The sequence below is a fragment of the Lasioglossum baleicum genome, unplaced genomic scaffold (genome assembly GCF_051020765.1).
Source record: "Lasioglossum baleicum unplaced genomic scaffold, iyLasBale1 scaffold0021, whole genome shotgun sequence".
NCBI classification, from domain to species: domain Eukaryota; kingdom Metazoa; phylum Arthropoda; class Insecta; order Hymenoptera; family Halictidae; genus Lasioglossum; species Lasioglossum baleicum.
Window position 1 is genome coordinate 3545376 of NW_027469081.1, and position 27248 is coordinate 3572623.

General features: G+C 38.6%; 1 protein-coding gene across 2 annotated transcripts in view; it reads left to right on the forward strand.

Moving 5' to 3' along the window:
- The window catches only part of LOC143219282 (cyclic GMP-AMP phosphodiesterase SMPDL3A), a 107515-nt gene that overhangs the window by 56744 nt on the left and 23523 nt on the right, over positions 1 to 27248 (forward strand). For both annotated transcript variants that reach the window (XM_076445295.1, XM_076445296.1), the window contains 4 exons: positions 1679 to 1747; positions 4221 to 4392; positions 16322 to 16527; positions 18303 to 18517. In XM_076445295.1, coding sequence (XP_076301410.1) covers positions 1679 to 1747; positions 4221 to 4392; positions 16322 to 16527; positions 18303 to 18517 — 662 coding nt within the window. The remainder of the gene's footprint in view (positions 1 to 1678; positions 1748 to 4220; positions 4393 to 16321; positions 16528 to 18302; positions 18518 to 27248) is intronic.

A 27248-nucleotide genomic window follows, 5' to 3' on the forward strand; every position in this document is an offset into this window, starting at 1 on the left:
CGGGGCGTACGTCAAAGGAGAGTTCAGATATCGATCGGTGCTAATTTTAAACAATTCCTTTGGCTAACTAGCTACATTAGAAATAGCTAAATATGTACAATTAAACAAGAAAGCTAATGCTGTGGAATATAATGCATATATTAATTGGCAATTTGAAAACACAGCATCAAACTACACGCAGGAAAATGCACAGAGTTAATATTCCGCTGATTGTCAAACTTCGATTAGAGCTTGATTGGAGCATCCCGAATTTTTCCATCGCACCCGCGCGCAAATTAATCAAATTCCCGTTCATAATCGAAATCCCGAAATTACGCAGAAACGCGAGACGCGCAGAGTTTCTCTGGAAAACAAGCGTTGCCGGAGGGGCGCACGGGCGCAGTTCGAACAAAAAAAAGAAAAAAAATACTTCGCGGATACAACAAACAAAAAGGCGGATAAAAACAGCACCGTTCTAGTTAACAGGTTAATAAAGAAGAATCCGGCCGAATAAAACAATCAAGGGTCGCGTGTACCAATCGCATTCGTATTCCGTTACGGTTTCCATTTGTTTTGATAAATTTAACCTCCGTATCGGATCGATCTCCGTTCTAATTACCTTGCAAAGTGGCCCCCGCCTTGTTCAGCCGTCCGTTCGCCTCCCAAACGGACCGCCCTCCCTCTCCGGTTAATTTAAAACAATCCAGGCTACATCAAGAAATCGAATACATTTCAATTTCAACTCGGTCTCCCGGAAATTTCCACTTCCAAGGGGGATCGGTTCACTTTGCCCGTGTCTCTCTCGCATCCTTTTCCACGGGACACACGGGGCCGCGTTTCGCTCCGTGATTGCACAAAGTCTGTTCTCTCGCATACACTCCCGCTCAAAATTATAGCACGTCTTTAATCCCTCAGTGACAACGCGCGATCTTACATCTGCAGCGACTGATGATCGCAAGGTAACGCACTTGGACAGTAAAGAATTGAATGTTCAGGAATAATTTATAGTTTCTAATCAACCCATTTTTAATGATCACTAGACTGCGCATCTTTGTGCTATAATTTTAGTATACTCTCTGAAATTTTTTGTCCACAATAAATTGAAAATTCCACAAACACGCGGCAGTCTAATGATCACCGAGAAACGGACACTAGATTGATATGTTTAATTTACAATTGCAACAAATTTAAATTCCTTTGTGGGTACCTCGTACTATAAAAAGAACGGGTAAAAATTTGGTTCTTTTAGTGGTCTGCGACAGTGGCGGGTTTAACGGTAAGCTGACCAAATATAATTCGGACTAATTCATTCTTTTTACTGTTCTTTTTTGTTGATAAGTTTATGAGAGTTTTCTTGCAACTTCTATTTCAAACTTGAGCTTGAGGCTCCCAAGATTTCGACTGCTTGGGACCTCCACTTGACTCGATCCGCCACTGGCCCGCGAACCAAGTGTCGAGGACACGAGCTACCTTTTTGACTGGGAGTGTAGAGCCGTTTTCCCTGTATGGCGTACCAGCGTCGTCACCGGCGGCTTCGTCCATCCGGAGGGCGACGTTACATCAGTTTACAGGGCAACCGGGTAGGAAAGAAACGTAGAATGCAAATGCGGCGCGACGGGATGCAAATAAAAGCCCGAAACGAAACGAAACGATACGAAACGCGGAAGGCGCACGACCTCGTTTCTCTCTCTGGTTGCAGGGTATTTCTGGCACATCACCGACATCCACTATGATCCGAGGTATTCCACCCAGGGAAACGCAGCTAGCAGTAAGTAGTTCCCTTGCTGTACGACAGCGGTCCTCTCTAAAGCATGCACGCATCCACCTAGCCCCCCGCCCTCTAAAACGTTCACAGAGAGACTAGCAACAGCAATAGCCCCCCTCCCAAACCTCTTTTATATTCGGCCTCTGGTGTTCCCTGCATCGAGCCTATATCCTCTGCTCGTTCCCGTCGGTATTTACCGATCGTTTTAAAGTACCTGGCGTGTCTAGCTGGCACGAGGTTTGCATGAAATAGCGTTGCCTCAAATTGCGTCCCATACCGGGCGGACCCCAACAACCACACATAACCCTCTCTCCTCTCCTTTCGACCTCCTCACTCCGTGTCATTTGGACGTTAGCGAGGCTGTACGTGACCGACCGGTATGCTTTTCCCTTCTTCAAAGGTCACTAGCTCCCACATCCTTGCGACGTTTCCCTCCGCGACGCACGGCTTTTCTTTTGTTCAATCCTCTATGCCCAACCACTCCGTCAAACCCTATGCTTCGGCCCGTTCACGTGTGCCCGTTCAATCCGGCTAAGACCGGCCGTTTACTCGGGCTACATTGAAATCGCCGACAACGGTTTCGCTGAGGCTCGCTTCACGGACAAGAATTCGCTGGAACCGACGCTGAACGACGCTCCTGGGTACGCCTGAAGTGCGGAATTCCTCGAATACTACGAATTCGAAAAGTATTTCTCTAACTCTGCTATTCATCCTAATCCTCGAAAACTCTGGTATCAGTCGAATATGAAACAAGCATTATAATGGAACAGATAGAGTTATAGGGTAGTACTCTGCGGATTTGATGGATGTATCAATAACAATGGGTAGGTCCGATTTCTGACGGTAGACAAATTTGAAGAATTTCAATTTTCAACCTACGGTCGGTGTACAAAGTATTCGTACACCTTTTAGAAACGAATAAATTTTTCAAAATTGAACTCACAAGTAACACTAACTAACTGATACTCACTGATTTGAATGAAATTTAACGTACTTATTAAACACCGAAAAATATTATATTGAAAAGGTCATCTGACAATCATTTCATGTTTATCAAAGGGCTTATTATTACCAAATTTAATTGACTTTGAAAATCAACCTCAATGTCGATTTCAAGGACACCATCAGGTGCATCGCTCTGAACTGTACAACTTTGGATGCAGCACTTTTTTCAGAAACTGTATGCTTTAAGAAGTAATTAGCCACAAACGTTTCCATCTCCAGAGGTTGAGGGGTGCTTTCTACCCCTAAAAAGCGTATTTAGCCGAAACAAAAAAAACACATATTTAATATAATATTTTTCGAGGTTTAATAAGTACGTTAAATTTCATTCAAACCAGTGAGTATCAGTTGGGTAGTGTTACTTGTCAGCAGCTTGAGTTTTTTTTTGAGACGTTACAAGGGTTAGTTTACTAGCTAATGTGTAAATAATTTTTTTTGTAATTATTATTGGTCGCAATTACGAAGGGAACAGTGAAGACCACAATTTTTAAATTTTTGTCTGTGCCCGTAATGAAAATTTAAAATGTGTATTTTGTAAATCGAAGTAAGTTATATACAGTAGCGGACAAAAGTTTAAGACCGCTCTGAAGAAGGCGATAACTTTTTTAATATTGTACTATACGATTTGAACTTTCTTGGGAAGTTAGAGCAATTAGTTTACTAAAGGATGTGAAAAGAAATTTTTTCAAAAATTGCAATTGATCGGTATTGTTGAAAAAATACTAGAAGTTGAGTTTTTAACTCTTTTTTGTGGGCCTATATTGAAAATTTAAAAAATACGTTTCGTAGATCTGTTTCAATTAAACATATTCTGAAAATTTCGTCAAAATCGGTCGACGTTGCAATGAGCTACAAACGTTTAAAAATGATAAAAATTGCAAATTTTCACGATTCATTGCCGAAAATCTTGAAAATCTGTAAGTTTTACCATCTTTAAACGTTTGTAGCTCATTGCAACGTCGACCATTAACATTTAAAAAATTTATTTACACATTTGCTAGTAAACAAATCCTTCTAACGTCTGAAAAAAAACTCAAGCTGTTGGGTCCAATTTTGCAAAAGTAATTCGTTTTTTCAATGTGTACGAATACTTTGTACACCGACTGTATTAAACATACTCAACAGGAAATTCAATATTTATTTCACCCGAGCCAGGAAAGTTTTTATTTTCCGGTATCAATGAATAAAATGAACTTTGATGTTTTTTCGGTAAATATTCGTGATTGATACAGTTTGGAGAGTTTGTTTCGGCGGCGCGATTCGGTGTTCTACGATTCCGTGAACTGCATGACAGAGTCGAATCCAGTAAAGCTCGTTACGGTAGGCTAGTGAGTGAGCAAGCGGCTAAAACGGCACAGCTGATGGCCGTTGCCATCAAATCTGGTTCCGATGAATTCTTGTCGGTTCGGAACGGTGTCGGTTGGAGCCGGGTGTCGTCGGTGTCAATGTAACCCTCGTTTACCCGTATTTTCAGTGTGCTGGGACACGAGAAACACCGGCGACAGCGGTCGGATACGGCTCGACAGAAAGCTGGCAGGGGAGTTCGGCGACTATAACTGCGATTCACCGTGGCCCTTGATCGAATCAGCGGCGAGGGCAATGAGATCGGAGCGCGGCGAAGGAATCGAATTTGTCCTCTGGACAGGGTAGGTTCTCTTGCTGGTGCATAGACAGACAGATAGACAGACGGAAGAGAGAGAGAGAGGGAAGAGTCGATCGCCCCGGGCCGCCTACGACGCCCACGCTCGATTAATCGCTTTACCACCGCGCCGCACCACCGGCCGGATAAGAATCTACCGAGGAATTATGTTTGCCAGACATTAATTGGATGGTAATCGCGGCGTAGGAAATTCAACTAACCGGATCTTATGGAGATTATCGGGGCCGGGAGAGCGGCGCGGACCCGAACGACGCCGAGTTATATCGAATCGGCGGACCCTTTCAAGATGCATTCCAGATCGATAGATTGTTTCAACCGGAAGAGTTTGCCTCATTAGGACGCTCGAATCTAATCAATGAGAGTGTACCGATGGAATTACTTTAATGGCGCCGCCAGGCAAACCTTGACTCCCCAGCTGGAATTATTGACATTAATGAATAATGTATTTTCTTTTTAAATAGAACATAGCCTCGCCGGAAGTGCTTCGATTCCTTAACCGATCGTGATTTCTGGTATTTTTGGGCGATGCGACGGTGGGGTATTTGGCCCGAAAAAGTGGAATAAAATTCGATTTCTAAATTTTTGCGTATGGCATAAAATTTTTGTTGTTCGTTGTAGTTAAAGGTCTGAAGAATAAGGCTGCAATATTATTTTTTCTATTTGTACACCCGTGAAGTAGTAAACTTCATCGAAAGTCGAGAGATTTTAAGGCGCGCTTGGCGTTCTTAAATAGTCTCTAAGACAGCGTCTGTTCATTGGCGATTTTCAAGTGTTTGAAGGAAAATTCTGTAAATTTTTGTATTACAAAAGCTGTTCAGGTAGGTATACAGAGCACTTTCGCATAGATTTTATTTTGTTATCATCTAAATTAGTATGGTTATTAATATTTGAATATTACCAATCATTCTGTAAGCTTTTTAAAAATTACAAAACTTTATTGACAATTTTGTTATAGTATAAAGCGATATTGAGTGCTCTTTTTGGTGTCATTACATTCGGTAAAGATTTGTGATTATAAGCCAACAAAGTTTGATTCCGGATATGTCCGGATTCAAATTTTACAGCTAATTTAGTATTAAGCGTTTAGCAGCGTTTCGCGTACGCCTGTATGTTCGGTTACGCTTGGCCTCAAATGATGAAGAAATATCATCCGAGGTAGAAATTTCTGTTGTGTTTTCGGATGAAAATTAATGGTAATAATTTTAAAATGTTCTTATAATATACCGGGCGAGTCATTCAAAGTGAAACAGACGTATATCTTCGAAATTAAGCATTTTGGTTAAAAAATGTTTCTGACAAAAGTTGTATGGTTCCGAGGGGGCCATAAAATGGCGTCATTGATTTGACCTTGAATAGTCGTTTGAAAATCACGCGAAGGTCATCTTCAATTTCTTAAACAGAAAACCCTATTTTTTATTGCATATTCTTGTAGCTTGTTTTCAGAGCTTTCCAAAACGCTATAATAAAATATTTTTTTCTTAAATACTTTTAAAGTTATAATAGTGCAAATATTCCACTATCGCCTCGCTTTCTCAGGGGTTTTTGATAATCTGAGAAAAAATGTTTCGAACAAAAGGGGAACAGTATTCAGTCGTCTACTTTCGATATATAAAAGTTAAAAAATTGAGGTAAATTTGATTTTTCAAACACCAAAATGTGTATTTTGGATTTCATAATGTTGTAGCTGATCTTAAGGCGAATCCAACGATATATAATATTATAACCTTGAGCCTATAAATAACGCTACAATAGTTTTTTCCACTTTTTCAGGCAAAATTCCCCCTCTGTGCGATGCAACGGTGGAGGTTGATTCTTCCTTGACTTTGATATACGACGCAGTGTTGTTCCCTTCTCTGAAATCGATTATGGTTGTTCGACAGAGATGTATCAATGAAAGTACCTTAATTCAGCGTGGAGACAAATTTACAGGGTCGAAATTATTGGGTTCGAACGTTCTGTCGTATTTCAATACAAGCAAGTAATTTTTGCTTGTTTTCTTTCAAATACGACAGAACTTTCCCCTCCAACCTATCTCTAAAACTAATTTTTCTTTTTCTTGTTTAGTGGCACGCGACTTGATCAGAAGATTCGCTTTCAATTCGAATTACAATCGCGCACACTAATTGAGAATCGAGAAGAACGTTCGCTCCCGTGTTGGAAATTTTTCGTGTCGATGGAAAATTCGTTTCTGAATATTTTTTAATGGACTCCACTCTCCGGTCGAAAGGTGTAGAGTTACTTTGGTTCGTGCGTTCGATCGTGACTCGTATTATGTTTGCGCAAACAATATCTCATCAGCGCGTGCATGCACAGGCCTGTTCTATCGCATTCCGGCATCTCGGACATGAGTTGTATATTTCGCCGGCATAAAGGCTTTTATTTTCGATGATAAAAAATTTGCATATATGATTTCGTGCATTGTTCATTCTTCGTTCAATAACTCCAGCCGGCCGATGCTCGAAAACGGCATTAAAATCAAATGCAAGTTTAATAAAGCGAGCGAATATCGAGAAATGTTATTGTAATACTATTTACGATCGGTTTATTTGATTTGCCAGACAACGGAGTCACCGTACGTACAATGTTTCATTACGAACAGATGCATATACATATTTAATATATCTCTGTGCGTGACTAATTGAAGAGGGAAGCTTCTATCATAAGAAAACGTTTCCATGCATTGCTGAACAGTTTTAAATTACTTATTGCATTCGCTCCATTCCGAAAGAGGTTGGCTTTACTTTCAACATGACATTTGAGATTGACGTTTGTGACATATATTTTGAAATGTCAAAACCTGTAAGTATATAGGTCATTTGGAAACATACAATTCTGAAAGTGTATGTTAACTTGATAATATTTAAGCTACGATATTTATGAGATGATAGGTAAATCGTTGAAATATTTTTAGGATGACACGTTTCACAATCAAATACATTCTAAAGTATTTGTTATTCAATAAAGTGATTCCTATATCTTCTTTTTTCATGAGATCTCACTATTTTAAAATGGAAGTACATATTGTTGTTTTGTTTAATCAGTTTCTCGTGTCGCGAACAAATTCAGTGGTGAACTACATAATGTTGTCTCTGGAGTAGTTTAAGATCGTTTACCGTGGCTAGTCGGACAAGTTGTTCCTATTTCACTTGTTTGATTGCAGGCCGTCTGTATTCTATTTGTCTGACCATGTCCGTCTTCATTCCACTTCTCTGATTGCGGGTCGTCCCTATTCTACTGTTTGGCCGTAGACCACGCCTGTTTCACTTGTCTGATCACAGGCCACCTCTATTCTACTTGTTTGACCGTAGATCACCCCTATTTTACTTGTTGACCGTAAGTGGTCCCTATTCCCGACGTCTGACCATAGCTATCCTACTCTACTTATCTGATCAGACGTCGTTCTATCTTATTATTACTATTTTGAAATATTGTACTCGCTTTAATAGACATTAGACTCCCGAAGAGTCCGGCACGAATGTTCTAAATGGAGAACAAAATTGAACTTTAACACTAATGACGGGTTCTCATATTTTTAATTTGCAAATGTTGTTTGAAATATCGATCGCAAGATAATGAAATGTATAATATTCAAATGTTCTCGGCGCAACGGTTCGATCAGTTTATAGGAAAAAAGCAAGATTTGCACGTTAGTTTGGAACTTTCAACGTTTCGATCTTCATTCAGATCATTTTCAAGAAAGTAGAAAAACTGCGTCTGAAAAATATATTTTCGCAATGTAAAACCAATGTAAAACTAACGTGCAAATTTTGCTTTTTTCCTATAAACTGATCGAACCGTTGCGCCGAGAACATTTGAATATTATACATTTTTAATTTGCGATTATTAAGATTGTAAAGATACTTCCCTGAGGAATTATTTGCCAAATTTATCTCTTTCGGTATATACACTCCTCAAAAGAATTAAGGGATCACTCGTGCGAACCCGAAAAATTGGTCCCACTTTACGTGATCATAACTCCGTCAAAAATTGCCGTATCGATATCGTTAAACAATGGTTTGAAAGCCTGAAACCTTTAGTTTCAGATCATTTTCAAGAAAGTAGAAAAACTGCGTCTGAAAAATATATTTTCACAATGTAAAACCAATGTAAAACTAACGTGCAAATTTTGCTTTTTTCCTATAAACTGATCGAACCGTTGCGCCGAGAACATTTGAATATTATACATTTTTAATTTGCGATTATTAAGATTGTAAAGATACTTCCCTGAGGAATTATTTGCCAAATTTATCTCTTTCGGTATATACACTCCTCAAAAGAATTAAGGGATCACTCGTGCGAACCCGAAAAATTGGTCCCACTTTACGTGATCATAACTCCGTCAAAAATTGCCGTATCGATATCGTTAAACAATGGTTTGAAAGCCTGAAACCTCTAGTTTCAGATCATTTTCAAGAAAGTAGAAAAACTGCGTCTGAAAAATATATTTTCGCAATGTAAAACCAATGTAAAACTAACGTGCAAATTTTGTGCTTTTTTCCTATAAACTGATCGAACCGTTGCGCCGAGAACATTTGAATATTATACATTTTTAATTTGCGATTATTAAGATTGTAAAGATACTTCCCTGAGGAATTATTTGCCAAATTTATCTCTTTCGGTATATACACTCCTCAAAAGAATTAAGGGATCACTCGTGCGAACCCGAAAAATTGGTCCCACTTTACGTGATCATAACTCCGTCAAAAATTGCCGTATCGATATCGTTAAACAATGGTTTGAAAGCCTGAAACCACTAGTTTCAGATGCTCTGTTTCAAATTGTTGCTATGTTGGTTTTTTACAAAGTTATAGCGAGATGAATTCACGGTTAACAAAAATTTTGTGCAACTTCGGAACATCACACGGGGAGCAACAAATTTTTTTTATAAATCGCGTTAAAAATCGATTTCTTGCAAAATTCTGAGGTCATAGACAAATTTTGAGACCAGATTTGAAATCAGCGTGAAAAAATCTACGAGAAATGATGTATAGCACGTTAAAAAAAAAATTTTCCGCGCGTGGTACTGGAGAAACCACATTTTCTTGAAATTCTACATGTTTAACGAATTTTCTCAACGTTAAAAAACGTTCGTACCATAATTTCCCTATTTTTCTCATATTCTGCAAAGTTTCAGCTTTAATTTTAAAAAAATTTCATCGCTCTACCTTATTTCTATCGAAAGTTCTTTGATTTTGACTGTACATGGCGCGCTAATTTCTGCTCAGCACTAACTTCAAACACTACTGCCATAGGTAAAAAAGTGCCGCAGCGAGTTCATGGGGTACTCAATCGAATCGGCAGAATCTCTGCTTCAATCTGATGTTCGGATCATGGTATTACGATCATTTCACGCCGAGATACAGCCAGTTAAAGGAAAAATGGAAATTGTGCATTTTTTAAGTATATTTTCAGGAACACCTGGTATATCGAAATGTTAATGAAATTGAAAAAACAAAAGGAGTGCCTCGAAGAGAAAGAAACGCTCTTTCCATTGCTTTGTTGCACAAGATTCTACGATAATTTTTTCGCTTTCTGGAGCCAGTTAAAGTTTAAAAGCCCATATTTACTTCAATGTTGAATAACTCGAATAAAAAAAATCGCACAATATTCAACAACCATACAATTTACACAGGAAAGATAGCCCTTCCAAATGATATTAACGCGATTTATCAAAAAAATTTGTTGTTCCCCGTGCGATGTTCCGAAGTGGCACAAAATTTTTGTTAACCGTCAATGTTGTCTTCATCTCGCTATAACTTTGTAAAAAACCAACATAGCAACACTTTGAAGCAGAGCATCTGAAACTAGAGGTTTCAGGCTTTCACACCATTGTTTAACGATATCGATACTGCAATTTTTGACGGAGTTATGATCACGTAAAGTGGGACCAATTTTTCGGGTTCGCACGAGTGATCCCTTAATTCTTTTCAGGAGTGTATTATTCGAAAAATGGCCAAAAATTTGGACAGACTTTAAATGCATATTGAACTTATGGTATAATATCAATTAAAAAATACTAAACGTATCGGTGTCCCTAAAGAAATGATTTTTCTATCGAAACTCAACTGTTTAAATAACGAATAGCTCGGGGGATAATTACGTTGATTTATTGAAACGAGACAGACTGTAAATTGGCGAACAATCAGCACAGCGGGCCATTTGCATTTGTTAATAGCACGGCTAATTTTCTGTCAAATTTTATTTGAATATCTCTAAATCGGTATACCGGAATTCGATTAAACTGATTCGGTGCGCTGTTGAATTGTCGCGTTCAATTTACGACCGCGTCGGCGGCTGTAAAAGTAAAACGGCGAGATTCTGATTTACACGCTACTTTACGAAATTCTAATCAACGAGTAATCACGCGCGGGCTCGCGACGCAATCAGTGAATTGAATGATAAATCAAAAACGAAACTGATCGGTCCTTAACGCGGGATGCGTTATTCGAATAATTGATAATCCGCAAACTCGAGGAACAAAGATCCAATGGGCCGTAAGAATTTCTGTTTGCGCAACGCGCCATGGGTACGATTCCGCGTCCCGTATAAATTAAACAGCGCAAATTGCTAGTTTAATGGGGTTCGATCAATTTATCGACGACTGAATTACGAACGCTAATACACCGCTGAATAATTTGTCGGAACAATCAACGATTCCTGTCTGTCTCGTCAAATCGAATAAAGATTGATTGACGTAATTCTCACGGTTAATTCGCTCATTTTTTATAATATCCTCTGATCCCGTATGCGCCCGAACCGTCATAAAAATGTCTGTTAAATTCTATTTCACCGTTCGAATAAACACATAATCGGAATTTACATTCTCTGCTCACCGATGAAATATTCAGTCGAACCTTCTCCGAAAATCCCCCGTCAACTTGATTTCGCGAAATGACTGAATTTATATCGTGCAAAGTCGAATCTTTTTCCATAAATTTGTTTTGACCGATATATATTTGTTGAGCATTTTCCCGTTTCGAAAGCGAATAAATATTATCGGACGAAGATATTTTTTATTGAATATATCTGACAAAGCAAAAAATTTATGGAATCGCACGTTTAAATTACGTCCGCTATAAATATTCAGTCAAATATTCGCTGTCATTGAATAGAAATACAGGCGAGCTCAGTATTATTGCAGTTAACTTGTGCGGTGTAACGGGATCTATGACTAGATGAGAGTATAAATATGGACATTGTTTGGCAAATTACCTCCGACTTACAAGTTTGACGAGATCCACATGCCCGATTTAGAGTTAATGCTCGGGAAGGGGATATCTTGGAAGGAGCCCGTTCCAGGTGGAACTGAAAGTTTCAGGTGTCCCAAATTCATTCTATTAATATCGTGTTTCATAGTCAACTTATAGCACAATGATGATACTGCACGGTTGCACGAACAACGTACGCGCACCGCAGGATCTACACGCGAAATCCGCCATTTCGTAACTCGCGGTTCTCGATCCGAAACTTTTCACTGCTTAAGCTTTCAATTTTGTTTCGTGTTTCGCGCCGATTCAACCCTTTCTGCCAAGCTCCTCTATTTTTTGCCGCATTCGTTCTACATACCTATTTCAATACTGTTCGACCAAGTACAATAAAAAACTGAATAACAGATCAAATTTCATTGGAAATCAAAGCAGGGTCATTCCATATCGAATCAATCACTTTTTGCAAGCACCATCGTCGACTTTGTTCTAAATGAAATATGTTGTGGTTCATGAGAAATTAGGGGGGGTTTAAGTCATCATTTTGCCGGTTTCAATTTTCGCCCATTCCCATTTTTCGACATCATAAAGTTGATTTGCGAGGTTGAAAAAATTATTTTCTAATAGCCCAATCCTTCCCGAATAAAACCAAAAAAAAAAAATGTATGCTAAATCGGACAAACAGTTCCCGAGATAAAAATTCGTAAACGAGGCCCGTTCTCGCCGAAATGGGCAAAAATTGAAAACTGAAGGCCTGCCATTTCTAAAAACAATTGGTAATCGGCAAAATGATGACTTAAATCCCCCCTAATTTCTCATGCACTACAACATATTTCATTTAGAACAAAATCGACGATGGTGCCTGGAAAAATTGATCGATTCGGCATGGAATGACCCAGCATACACTAACGTGCAAGTTTATGATTCTAAATTTGTATTTCATGTTATAATTCTTGTGGTCGCTAATGACCTAGATGTTGATGCGACCTTAAATAAATAATTGAAAAAAAGAACAAAAAAAGAAGCACCCGGCCAATTTAATAGAAAATCGTAAAAAATCAAGTAATTATAACACAGTCAGTTTTTAAAAAGGGCTCCGCTGTTTAATTTAATAGTTCCCGAGAATATTTGATACTGCGGATTATCTAATGCTTTAATTAATTTTTTATAATTATACTGGGTGCGTCTTTCTTTTACACAGTAGTGTACATGTAATTTGTAATAGTATGTTTAAGTATTTTAGAAAATGAAAATAATTTCTGTTTGTTCGTGTGATTATTTCTGTGTTGAAAATGAATTGTTCAATAGAAATAGAAGATTTCTGGGCTGAACCGTTTTCATCCAGTGCAATGCAACGCCCTGCAAGTAATACGTGGAAACTGCCGGGAATAATGGGACTGTAAAATCGAATCAGATTTAGAGAAATAAGCGACACTTATTTGTAAGAGGTAAAGCCAGCATTTACTTGGCTTCAGTCACGGCTATCTTTCTAATAGCGTTACAGCAAATCACATTTCAAACTTTACAGGTTGCCGAGTAAGCTGTAGCGACACGTGTGCTCACGCGATACCTACAATTTCCCGGCTTTACTTTCCCCATTTATACCACTTCATTCCTCAAACCTTACATTTCACAGTTTAAGCGTTCAAATCGTTCATTTCGAATTCTATCGTGAAATTTTTCCGCTCGGCAATTTACTAAAACGTACACGAATCAGACGAAGCTCGCAGTTCTTAACGTTTATATTACTCTGGCCAGAAACATTTAAATTTTTTACTCAGTTTCTCTCTACTCACAGTTTTACGTATTTACCACTGAGAAACATTAAACAGAGAGTTTGCATATTAGGAACTGTAATACAAAAGTTCGTACAGCGTAAAAATTACGCCCGGCTTGTAAACTCGCGCGGCACAAATGAAAAATTAGTTGTTTCATTACGAAATTTGATTACGGACCTCCAAGTTTCAGATCTACTGTATCGAGAAAGCTCGATATACATCGTATCTTTCCAATGATGTTCTGATAAATCAGAGTTTAAACTTCGAAACCCCGAAACTTTGGAGTTTCTTCGTTCTTCGGTTTAGCTGGCATTGCCAATTAATTTTCAGCGACATGTGAGAAAACGCAATATCTACGGTTGCTCAACTTACTTTTCGCGATTCATGCCGTTCGACTCCGGAAACTTTCGGTGCCCTGTTTTAAATTGCTATACATAAATCATGCGGTATTTCCAATTTAGAGCGTCGGAACGCGTTCTAGCAAGAACTGCCACGAAAATCAGATACCGAGGGAAATAATGAGAATGTGAAACAGATTTCCCAGAAATTAATTAGAGAATCATCGCTAAAAACGTATACGTCATATCTTATCATTAACAAAGAACAGAAATCTGAAATTGATAAAAAAATAATGAGAACAGGAAAGAGAAGATTTTCCAGGAACTAATTCGAGAATCGTCTTCGAGAATTCGAGAAACTGCACACAATTTTCCATCTTATTATTGAGAAGAGAACTCCAGAGGAACACAGCAAAAACAATTCTTTTTCTTGTACTTCGTTAGATCGGTACACTACTTAATTAATTTATGTAACTCTAATTAATTGTTTTACGTATTATTTCGTGTCGAACTTATCCTGTACGTTGAAGCAGTCAACATCAAGAAAAGGAAGAAGACTAAGTGGTTATAAGTAGACTGCGAATCTTTATGCAACAGGGTGGAATATGAAATTCCACAGAATTTAGTACAATATTTATTATGTTGGGGTCATTCCATGCCGAATCGATCACTTTTTGCAGGCAGCATCGTCGATTTTGTTCTAAATTAAATATGTTGTGGTTCATGAGAAATTAGGTGGCGTTTAAGTCATCATTTTGCCGGTTTCGAATTTTTTTAGAAATGGCAGGCCTTCAAAGTTTTCAATTTTTGCCCATTTCGGCGAAAACGGGCCTTGCTTACGAATTTTTATCTCGGGAACTGTTTGCCCGATTTAGCTACATTTCTTTTTGTTTTATTCGGGAAGGATTGGGCTATTAGAAAATAATTTTTTCAACCTCAAAAATCAACGTGATAATGTCGAAAAATGGAAACAAATTCTTTTTTTAACGTTTTTTTCGATGAGGGGCCGGAGTGATTTCAATTTTGAAAAAAATATGGTTATATTTCTTGAAGTTTCCCCTTTAAAATGAGCCCTTGAAAAAGATGGTGTCATTAAAATTGGCGTCACAATGAGCTGGTAAAGGACGCCGTGTACCCCCGTTTCAGGTACAGACGAGTTGAGCGCACGGCTATTATGGTCCGCGTTGTCCATATCGCTAAATAACCCTATTTATACCTGGAGAACAATATTAGTAACCACTCTTGGTTACAATAACAAACATGCTGATTGTTTACAAGCTCGCTTTGCAACAGCATTACCAATTAGAAGCACTAGAAGCTTTCATAACTGTACCCCATTATCGAATAAAGAACTGTTATGCAAAACCTGCTCGTGCGATGATGATGGCTCTGTTTTTAGTGTAATGAAATAGTTTTTCTTATATTTTTTCCATAATCCTTAAGTCTACCCCACAGAATGATCCTATCCATATTTCTTACCATAAACTCTCCTTATCCCTCCCCGAGGGAAGAAAACCACCACCTTCTCGTGGCTTCCATTGAGCAACGACACCTCTGTTTTGTAGAATATATAAAATTCGTATACAAACTAATATCTATAAATGAAGTCATGATTAAAAAGGTGTTGTTGGCAAAGAGTGGTTACTAATATTGTTCTCCAAGTATAAATAGGGTTGTTTAGTCGTATACAGTCTGCTGGTATCTTCTTGAGACCAGCGGTATAGACAACGGACCATAATAACCGTGCGCTCGACTTGTCTCTACTTGAAACGGGGGTACACGGCGTCCTTTACCAGCTCATTGTGACGCCAATTTTAATGACACCATCTTTTTCAAGTGCTCATTTTAAAGGGGAAACTTCAAGGAATATAACCATATTTCTTTCAAAATTGAAATCACTCCGGCCCCTCATCGAAAAAAAACGTGAAAAAAGAATTTGTTTCCATTTTTCGACATCATAAAGTTGATTTGCGAGGTTGAAAAAATTATTTTCTAATAGCCCAATCCTTCCCGAATAAAACGAAAAAAAAATGTATGCTAAATCGGACAAACAGTTCCCGAGATAAAAATTCGTAAGCGAGGCCCGTTTTCGCCGAAATGGGCAAAAATTGAAAACTTTGAAGGCCTGCCATTTCTAAAAAAATTCGAAACCGGCAAAATGATGACTTAAACGCCACCTAATTTCTCATGAACCACAACATATTTCATTTAGAACAAAATCGACGATGCTGCCTGCAAAAAGTGATCGATTCGGCATGTAATGTCCCGCTGAGATCTGCAAAGGCTGGAAATAACATTGTATTTTATTCCAGTTTCTTAAGATCCATCTAGAAAAATTGAGAATTCCATAAACATGCGCGGTCTAGTTACAAAAACAAATATAACCAATACGTTCAAAAGTTTCGCGCCGCAGGAATGAATTTCCGCAGCTCGTCGTTTCGCAGAACCTCGTCGAATAAGTCGACGACGCGTGCAGACGCGTTCCTGCTCCGCTTGCTATCGTTTCCTCGTGTTTACCAGCGAATCGGAGTAATTCTCGCAGCGCTCTCGTCGTATGTAACCAGTGCTAACGAGGTTGTAACTACTTGTTGCAGTGACGCGCTGACGCGCACCGCCGGCATGAGCGCCGAGCTGCGTTTGCAGTGTTTGCGGAATTTGACCGATCTGTTGTCCCGCACGTTTAAGGAACAATTTGTGTTCCCGGCGCTCGGACACGAGGACCTCGGAGTAAGCTTCTCGCAGCTGGCCGTGCTCTGGCAGCAATGGCTGCCGCAGGAAGCTCTGGACACGTTTCAAACCGGTAGGTAGACCAGCTCTCTCTCTCCGCGCACAGTATCTCTGATTGTGTTCGTCGTGGCGCGGCGTTTAGCTCCACGGACCCGAGGAAAATTCCTCGCTGCGGCGAGCGATACGTGTCTTGTAATGGTAAACAAGGCTGCGGGAAAATACGGAGATGCGATCCAATCGATAGCACCGAATGTCGCTCCGAATTTTCCTCCTGCTAACCCTTTTAGGCACCGAATAACCCTCTGTTATCGTTTACATTTACGAAGACCAAACAAATTCGTAAACTGATGGATAGACTGCGGATCTTCATGCATTCATAGGAAAATTGAGTAGATGAAGATGTCAATAGATATCATAGTTTCCCATTAAAATCTACCCTAATCAAAACTTCAAAAAAGTAAAAAAAATTACGCCAAGTACATGAATTGAATTGAGCCGCTAACACGGCATAATAATTATGATCACAAAACAAAATATGTGAAATCGAAATGAGCTGCAAGTACATAAACTATAAAGATCTAGACATTTGCCTAGGTGTCCGCGGCCTGGTGTCGATGAATAAGAATTATTCATATTATTGGCCACGCCAAGTATTTGACTTCCAGGCCGCGGACATCCAGGCAAATGTCTACATCTTTATAAATTATGTACTTCCAACTCATTTCGATTTGACATATTTTTTTTTGTGATCATAATTATTATGCCGTGTTAGCGGCTCAATTCAATTCATGTACTTGGCGTAATTTTTTTACTTTTTTGAAGTTTTGATTGGGAGATCACTTCTTTTTATACAAGAATAAAAGTTCTTATACATTCTAGTACACTATTCTATTGTATATTACATTGACACTTGGCAGGTTATGAAAGTTGACACTTGGCAGATTATGAATGAAATGAGAGATCTATTTCGATTGCAACTATTTCGACTTCCAATGACGGACGACGAGCCCGAGCCCTGCCGAATGATCCCGAGAGTTGACGAATGAAACACGTGTGTTAGTCCTTCTGACTGAATGTGTGCGTGTAACGCGTATACCTATTATGTTGACGAAAATTTCTTGACGAAGGAGAAGAATCAGAAGAAAAATCCTACCATTTCTGACTGATCCATGACATGATATTACGATATCTCTGTCATACGTGGACCGATTTTATTGAATTTGGTCTTATTCGAAAGCTTATACGCGGTTTACTTCAGAAAAATACCTTTCAATTTAGAAAATATTGCAGGCGTGATGAGATATTAACGAAAGAAGATTCAGGTTACGTTAGAATGCCTGGTTTACGAGTAAAAGATACGCGGTAGCGACAGTTGACATCGATACAGGATGTTCGGTAATTTTTCATGTACTTGGCGTCGAGACGCTACCGCGTCTCTAGATTAAAAGATCCGCAGTCCAGTAATAAAACTTGATCTGCGTATAAAATTGTACGAGCTTTTACACTGAAGAAATATGAAAAATGAGATGTTGATGATCTAACCAGGAACGTGTGTTAAATTAACAAGCTACTTGCTCTGCACGGTTTTTATAGTATAAACAGATGTTAATGTCATGTTCGAGCGCAGTCGCCGGAAGGTTAATATCGTCGCGAGCATTCGTAGGAACGGCGGGATTTCGTAATTCGAAATTTATTCGCGGAATAACCGAGTTCTTTCACCGGCGGGCCAATAAAAAGCTAATAATACCGGGCAGCACTGTTGAGGATAGAAAATTACGGAATAGGAGGCGGGAAGTCGAACATAAGCTTCTGGCAAACTCACTCGACGATTTCAAACACTTGTTACAGCCGGATATTACACGATAGAGCAGCGCTCGGAAAAGTATCGAATCATCTTTCTGAACACAAATTTGTGGCTGAACGTAGTGAACGTGGTGAACGCAGCCGACAACCGTATGCTGCATCGCACGGCAGCCAGCACGATCGATAACACGGAAGATCCTTTCGGTCAATGGTCCTGGTTCGAGTCGACCCTCGGCAATGCAAGGAGGAAGAAGGAAACGGTAAGCAATCTCAACAATCTCTAATATTAACACTCAAACTGTCCTGGTATCGCGCACGATCCAGCTCACGCTATTTTTATTAGTTCGCTTCAACCGACATACAGCTGGAAATAAGAAGAGCTGCATAAAACGTTCGAATCTATATCGAACATCTTAAATATGCAGATGGTTTCTGATCGTGACAAGTACGACTGCGGATTTTATGCATTTCTGACATAGGTTGCATACATTTCCGACTAAATTAATTAATCTGTTTCCGTCCAATACAACATAAAGTGGGCCGAATTAAAAGTTTGATTGAACGTGCGAATCCTACTAGCAAATCCTGAATTTAGATCGGATGATTTACTATTGGTAAAAGATATATTGAGGCGAAACGGTAAACATCATTAAGAAACGTATTGTTGAAAACTTGAAATCTATCACCCTCTTGTCCCCGAAAAACGAAAAGAGGAAAGATTCAAGGAAACGGGACCTATTAATTGGGAAAACACCGTAGTCCTTCCTTGTGTCGAAAATATTTCCAACGACATTAAAAGTATTTTCAGAAAAGCAGGAATACACACGATTTTTAAAATACCAAAAGACGAGTTACCACTTTGAAAAAATCTAATACAGTGGCCGAAATTTCTATAAAGTCACTGTGTTTTGTGCCCGTGTGAAATCAATACGGGCCGGTTTATGTGCTTCTTTAAGGCCTGGTTTACGTTGTATTTTTGTCCAGAAGAATTTAAAAGTTGTTGCACACGTCTTGTTGTTACTGGGAGCTCCAACTCAGCTCGAAATTGTGCTGCATTTTTCCTTTCCTTAGCTGCAGACCTCATTAATATTGAATGTTGTCTCTTTGACTATTTTTTATTACTACCTTTAAGATGATTTTTTCCGTAATTTTCACGTAAATTGATATAATTATTAATCACGGTATATGACCGATTAATTTTCTTAGCAATTGTGCGATTAGAGCAGCTCATATCTTTATAAGCATCGATCGATGCTTTTTCTTCACTTGTTAGCACTTTTCCTCTCGCCATTCTAATACACATGAATCAAATTATAACAAACAGGATTTCTGTGAGTTATAACACTAATACTTGCAAAGTATTTGCAATTTCCCGTAGTTCTCTGCTCAGAATCCGGAGAAACACTAAGTGACTTTATAGAAACTTCGCATTTGTGTTTTGCACCACACAGGAAAAAATTTAAAAAAAACGTAATTAGTAAACATAGCGGCCTAGAGTACGCAGTCCCTCTATCCGAGTGTCTACAGGGCACAAGACCAGATACGATAAATCAACAAAAATGGTGATATTTTTAAAATATCTATGAAAAAGAAGATGACTTCATAGAAATTTCGACCACTGTAGTTGCGCTACCCTAAACTTTTTAATCATCGTGATCTCGAAGCGTTCCTCTCGCAGCAGCAGCAGCAGCAGTATCCCGGTAATCCTGGAAAGAAAAATCTTCCACCCGCAGTGATATCGCGTAATTGTTCTGCTTCCCCCGCATCGTCAAACATTACAGTTGGAGGCAGACGCGTTCTTAAAGCGGGCGAATTCCGGCGAACAAACAAAGGCGGATCGCTTAGCGCGAGGTCGTCGGGAGACGATATTATTTGCATCTACCCGCTCGCGTTTCCCTTTGTTCGCTAAACCGGCTGCTCGAGTCGGTAGCAAAGGAGCGATACGTCGTTCATCCGATAAAGGGCGCGAACTGTTTCGAAGACGGAAGCATAACTTAGCCGTTAAGCATATTACTCTGCTCGGAGAAGTTCGAAGAATCACGTCAACGAAACTTAGCACCTTCAACCTTTCTTAAAAAAATCTGAAAGACAGTATTGGCACACTTTTTGAAGTTAGAAAATATTGCAATTCGTCTGAATTACAGAAAAAAATCATCTTTCTGAGAGAAGCATGGTGAAAAGGTTGCCATAAGCGCCCGGCTTATCTCAGGCTGGTGAAATTTAGCGTGCTCGTAGAGAAAAGACTGCTAAAGAATATTTCTAGCCAGAAAATATTCCCGCAGGGTTGTCGAGATGACAGCGAAAAAAATCATGTCATAAACTTTTCGAATAGATTGGTATTTAACTTTGGAGAACCGGTTGATGGTGTATATAGTCTTTTGTAACCGGGACCGCGCGACCGATTCGATAATTAAAAGGATCAAGGGGTTTGTATACGGGAGCTCGTCGGGATGTGTACATACACGCGTAAAACGAGGCCGCGATATCCGAGTCAACGGTAGAGAATCCCCGGACCGATGTTGCAGGCTCGCTCGGCGGCTCGCAGATCACTTTATCGGCGAAACGTCAATTCCCCGGGATAAAAATCCTTTGGCCAGGCCGGCTCGTTTCCTCCATTTTGGTCTCTGTCGCGATAAATTATTTACTCGGCACGCAGTTATCGGGTTGACAGGCTATCAGTCAATAACAGAACTTCCGGGACCCCGGAACTTTACACTCCGCCAACGACCGTCGAGCCCCGTTTTCTCCGCGAGGTGCACCGACCGACGGAGGAAGTATTAATATTCGATATTGTTTGACGGCTCGATAATCGCTGCGTCACCCTGTAACGCTATTTCTTTTTTTTTTTGTCTGTCGAGGACATATGGCGGGGAATTTCGGGAACGATTCCCGTGCCGATAGACGCCGCTCGATACGGCTGTAAAATTTATTGATAAAATATCGCTATTTATTGAATTAAACTGTAATCAATTCCGTGGACGTATAGTGGCCTCAAGTGTTTCGATAGTTTATGTTATTAAATATATCGGTATGTAATCAATAGACTGCGGATCTTGATGCAGAGTAAAACTTGTCTGCATCAATTGCAAAAAATAGAAAATAAATTGAATGTTATTTCTTTCCTTAATGATCATAATAGAGGAGAAATCGTACATTGAAATCGTATATTGAATACCTAGACATTTAAGTATTGTATGAGGTAATATTACGCCAGTTTCATAGCCATGCAATTTCGAATAATTATTTCAATAAAAATAAATTTTTTAAAAATACCACGTTTTTAACACGGACTAAAAAGTATAAAATCATTTTTCCCCGCCCTATACAGATTCCTAACCCCGTACAGATAGCCCTGAAAATTTGTGATTGTGAATTTTGAATAGCTATGAAAATACTTGTAAGATTTAAAACGAAAAACGTGGGGCGCAAGATAATACATAGTAAGGAGTGTAGAGAGTAGCTGCCGTTGAGACAACTCGCACAACAGTTCATATAATTTGCAGTGCAATAAAATTGTTAGTGATTTAGGTGAACTATTCATGCATCAATTATCTATTGTATGCGCACCACGTTTTTCGTTCTAAATCTTACAAGTATTTTCATAGCTATTAAAAATGCACAATCTCAAACTTTCAGGACTATCTGTACGGGGTTAGGAATCTGTATGCAGCCAGAAAAATTATTTTAAACTTTTTAGTCCGTTTTGTAGACGTGGTGTTGTTTAAAAATTTATTTTATACTTTTTAGTCCGTTTCAGAAACGGACGTAAGCGAGGTGTAACGGTTAAATTTAATAGTTTATATCTCCTAAACGCATAGGCTTTTCTAAAATTTGTTTAGATACATTGCATTGTCATCTAGTTCTGAGCTATGTTTAAAATTTCAGGTCTCTAGCTCATCGGGAAGTTAGTTTAAAATCAATTGTAAAATTTGTACCGAACAGACAGACATACAAGAAAGCGACCTAATAAAAACCTGGTAAAATAGAAGCTAAATAATAATAAGGAGAAATCGTATATTGACATCTGCAATTTATAATATCTTCCAACAATTTTGACTTGACAGGTAGTATTACGTCAATTTCATAGCCATGAAATTTCAAAAATGACAGGGAATGGATATATGCTATTCTAGCAGAAAGAAAAGTTTCATGTCCGAGTTAAAACAGCTCCGAGTGCAAAGGGTAAAAGTTTGGAATTTCCGGAAAATTGTCGACGTTGACAACTGGGACAATAGTGTGCTAATAAAAGTCAGAATTCAGTCAGTTCGACCTGGCAGGTATATGTATATCGTTAATATTATAATACTATAATCTTTTAAAGTTACCAACGGTATAACAGTGAGCAGAAGTAAAGCGTTCGAAACAGTACGATATTTATAGCAAGGTGTCAGCCCGAAGATTGCAGTTATTTCATTGCAGTTTAATACCGGCGTAATTGTACAACTTGTTACAGAGTTTAAAATATATTGCTGTTTAGGAGCTCGCGCCGTGATATCATCGAACTTTCTTTGAAAATGTTCCACCACTGTGAATATACCACTCCGTAAAAGTCGAATCGATATTTAATATCTATGCCTAGAAGTTATGGAATACAGTGCAAAAACTAGCGCACAGCAATAAGCCGGAAGCACTTAAACTCGCGGAGAACTTCAGAGAAGAATAGAGTTCGAGGGAGATGGTTATAAACGTGACTGACACGGACACACCGGTCAATTTATTTTAAATAGTTAAGCTCGGATTCGGTCGTTAAAACTTTGACGTGATCAACGCGATGGAAATAGAAGACACATATCCTGGTTTTATATTCGCGCACTACCGATTCTTGGCATTACTTTATTTCATAACCTTGCTGAAAATCCAACAATGTAACATGTCGAATAAAATCAAGTCGATCGTCAAGTCGCCGAATCAAAACTGCTGAACAACATCCGAATCTCGCTCAACGAAAGCTGACAATTTATTAGCCGTTGCCCGATGGGTTGACGCGGAAGTTTAAATTAAACCTCGAATTTAATTGTCCCGTGGGAAACGTTTCCGCCGATACGACGCAATAATTTCGTAGAAACTGATAGATACCCGGGCAATGTGTCTCAAGCCGAACGAACCAACTTCCCTCGAAGATTTACTCTCTGCCCTAGAATGAAACCGGGCCCCCGGTCTCCTCGGCAAAGTCCGTGGCAAACGTCTATTTCATATGGTCGGGGACGCTGAAAGAAATTCCAGCGAAGGGGGAATGTGACCATCGATGGTTCTACAGGATGGTAAAAAAGAAATTGTTCCGAGATTTAAGCTGGAATTCCCTGTCCGGGACTCGCTGAATATTCTTGTAATTTCCAAGCGAGGAGAAAAAAAAAACCGTGAATGATTTATCGACTTTCCTCAATGTAATAGAAATGATGTGGTTTTATTTTATCAAGTACATCTTTCGAGACATTTTTTTGCCGAAGTTTCCAGTTTTTCCAATGGTAAGCATTATGTAGTTCTTAACGGTTTCCTTTCTACGATAGTAGCGTAAACGAAATGAATGAATCATTTAAAGGATTTAAAATTGTTGGAAGAATAGATACATTTGCCGTCTAGATCTCGCAACTTTTACTTGAATCAAAACATTTTCCGTCTGGTCGTGATCGACTAGGAAATGAATGAAGGAATAAATTTCTGCAACTCGGATTTCTGCAAGATCTGCGAATTTCTGCCACCGGGCAATTACTACCCACTCGCTGTTTCTGTTCCTTTGAATTGCGAATTCGCCACTGGTAGGTAACCATGCACGCCGCGATTTCGATGATACCGTGGTGTCGGATAACGCGTCTTCGAGATATCGGTTATCGATTACGGCCCGAGGCGTTTAGAACGAGGCGAATCCTTCAACCCTGGCTGGAGATGCTACGGCCGGTGATAAATTATGGAAGGACTTTGAATTCCATACACGCTACGGAGATCCATATAGCTAAACCGTTGCACGACGATCCCATTGATCTCGATCATATATATATATATATACATATATATATATCTATATATCTATATATGTATATACACACACACACGTGTACATAGCCTCTTCTCGCGCTTGTCTTCTCCTTTGACATCTTCGCTACGCCGCCACACACGCTCGCATGTATACATAGATGAAAGCGACCGTGTCACCCCGTTACGCATAAACCCGAGAATCGTGGCAGGTCGCAGGATGACGGGGTGCCGGCATTATCGTCATCAAAATTCACCGCGATCCGGCAAAAACAACTTGCTCCCAGTATGCAGAGAACACACCCCCTCCAATCCTTTCGCATCCCATCTGCACCCTATCGAAGATCGATCTATCGCGGTGAAATACGGCTCCCTGGGGATTATTACTGTCCCTCAGAACGAAATCCGGGCTGAGAATCGGTCAAGGTGCTTGCAAATAGCGGTAGAGAGCGAGCCGTGCGTATACAGTGGCGAAAATTTCTATAAAGTCATCTTCTTTTTAATAGATATTTTCAAATATCATCATTTTTGTGTTCTTTGATTTATCGTATCTGGTCTTGTGCCTTGCAGACAACATAGGTCCACCATAACAAACAGTCAAAGGAATAATGATCAAAGTTTGAAATTTTACACCTTAAAGAGGTTGTATTAAAACAAAGAAAAACATTACGATATAGGTTATGTATGGAGAAAATGAAATATGCCGCTTTTCCCATAAGGAACCGTGTAAATTCCGAAGAGAATCATCTGCTCTCTTCAAACGTCCGTACGGCGCCATTCGAGGCAGTGGCAAAAAGCTCAAACTGTTAGATTACGATAAGATAGAAAATGAAACTAAAGTTATAACAAAAAAGATCTAGGTAAAGTTGGATTTTAATGCGCCGGTTAATCATTGATACCTACTTGATAATTGATGAAATTTCAACAAAAATTGATGAAATCCCCCAACAAAAACATTCTGTAAACAGGAGCCAAGTTGCTATGGCCGTAAAAAGTTGTGAGATCAAAGAAAATAGGGCCAAACTCGTTTGTTTAGAAATACCTCTTGCAATACCGAAAAAAGCGTTTGTAAAAATTAGTTTAAAAGAACGCTATTTAAGTTTTAATGAATTACATGGAGTGCTGAATTATTTAAACTTGGCCGTTACTTTTTAAACCAATGGCCATAAATAGCGTTAGGTAGCGGCCAAGTTTGAATAATTTAGCCCACCATATAACTCATTAAAACTTAAATAGCGTTCTTTTAAACAAATTTTCACAAACGCTTTTCTCAGTACTGCAAGAGGTATTTCTAAACTAACAAACTTGGCCGTATTTTCTTTGATCTCGCAACTTTTTACGGCCATAGGAACTTGGCTTCTGTTTACAGGATGTTTTTGTTGGGGTTTAATTTCTGCTTCCCCCCAATCAATACAGAATATTTTCGTTTTCCATAAAGATCCGCAGGCTAGTAATAACAAGTGGAAGCAATGCCATCTCATACACGAAAATGCCTCTCTCTAATACATTATCTAATATGAATATTTGAATAAATAACGTTGGCAAGAGAGAGATTGCTGATTTAATGGATCTTATCTAATGGATTTCCGGATTTACTTATTCTCCGTCTCCCCAATTATACACTCGTACCATTTCTTTAATAGCTCCATTTCTTTGTCGCTCCGAGACTTGGACCCACGAAAAGAGTTGAAAAATTTATTTTCCAATTCATACAACTTGTACGTGGCACTGTTTGAACGTCTGACAAAACTTTTGCCAGTGATTGTATAATCGTGGAGATGATGAATTGTTATTGCTAGTTGATCCTCGAGCACTTATAATTCATGAAGCTCTCACACGATCTATAAAATAAACTAGAGAGAGAAGTTAGTACCGCTCTAAAATCTCAAACTCTCTAAATTGACCCACTGAAATTTTATTTCGCGTTAACGTTTATCTTCTCCACTTGTCACTAAACTTTTCATCGTTGAATAAGCAATAAAGATTGTGCGAAAATAGTGCCTTTAAATTGCCGGGAGAGATGGTCAGAGATTTATGGTCACGGGATCGTATCGTACTTCTTATTTATTTAGTTTCCAAACCAGCGTGCTGTTTGTCTCTTTAAATATTGAACGACTGATACATATGCAAAACTAATATTTCGTTTTTAAAAGTGTACTTCTTTTTGTTATCCGAAAACGTATTCAGTATTTATCAGCACGGGTCAAAAATCAATACTGCCTATGTTTAGCGCTGCGAACCTGTTGTACATTTTTTATTTTGCAACTATTGAAAACGCAACAAACAAAAATGCTTTTTTAAAATATCGTCTGTTCAGTAGCATACATAATACATATCAGTGTTGGGCAAATTTTATTTTAAATAATAAATAAACGTGTGATTTTACAGTCAGCGGCAATAATAAGTAGACACCCTTAAAAATCGCATAACTTTTTAGAAATTGGTTCAAAGGACTTGAATTTTTCAAAGATGTTAGACCGGCTAGTTCACTAGAGAATAAGTAAACAAATATTTATTACGATTGCAATTGGTAGGAATTATACAAAATTTTTAAAAATGATGTCTTGTCAACTTTTTTATCTGGGCCTGTAGCGATAATTTAAAAAATTCGTTTTATAGATTTCGGTAACTAAAAATAAAAAAAAAAAAAATTATTTTATATTTATATATATATAAATTATTTATATATATATATATTTATATATAATAATTATATGAATATATATATTAATCTTATATATTAATAGATGTTTAGATAAGAGATTATAATATATTTATATAGATGTGACTCATTTTTATTATTATTATTTGAATAAATGATTAAGCATTAAATATATATATATATACATACTGAAAATTTCATCGAAATCGGTCAACATTGCAATGAGCTACAAACGTTTAAAGATGATCACGTAAGGGCGAAATGCCCTGGCAAGGTTGAAAATCTGCGACTTTCACCCTTAAGCTCTCATCTTTAAACATATGTAGCTCATTGCAATGTTGACCGATTTGGATGAAATT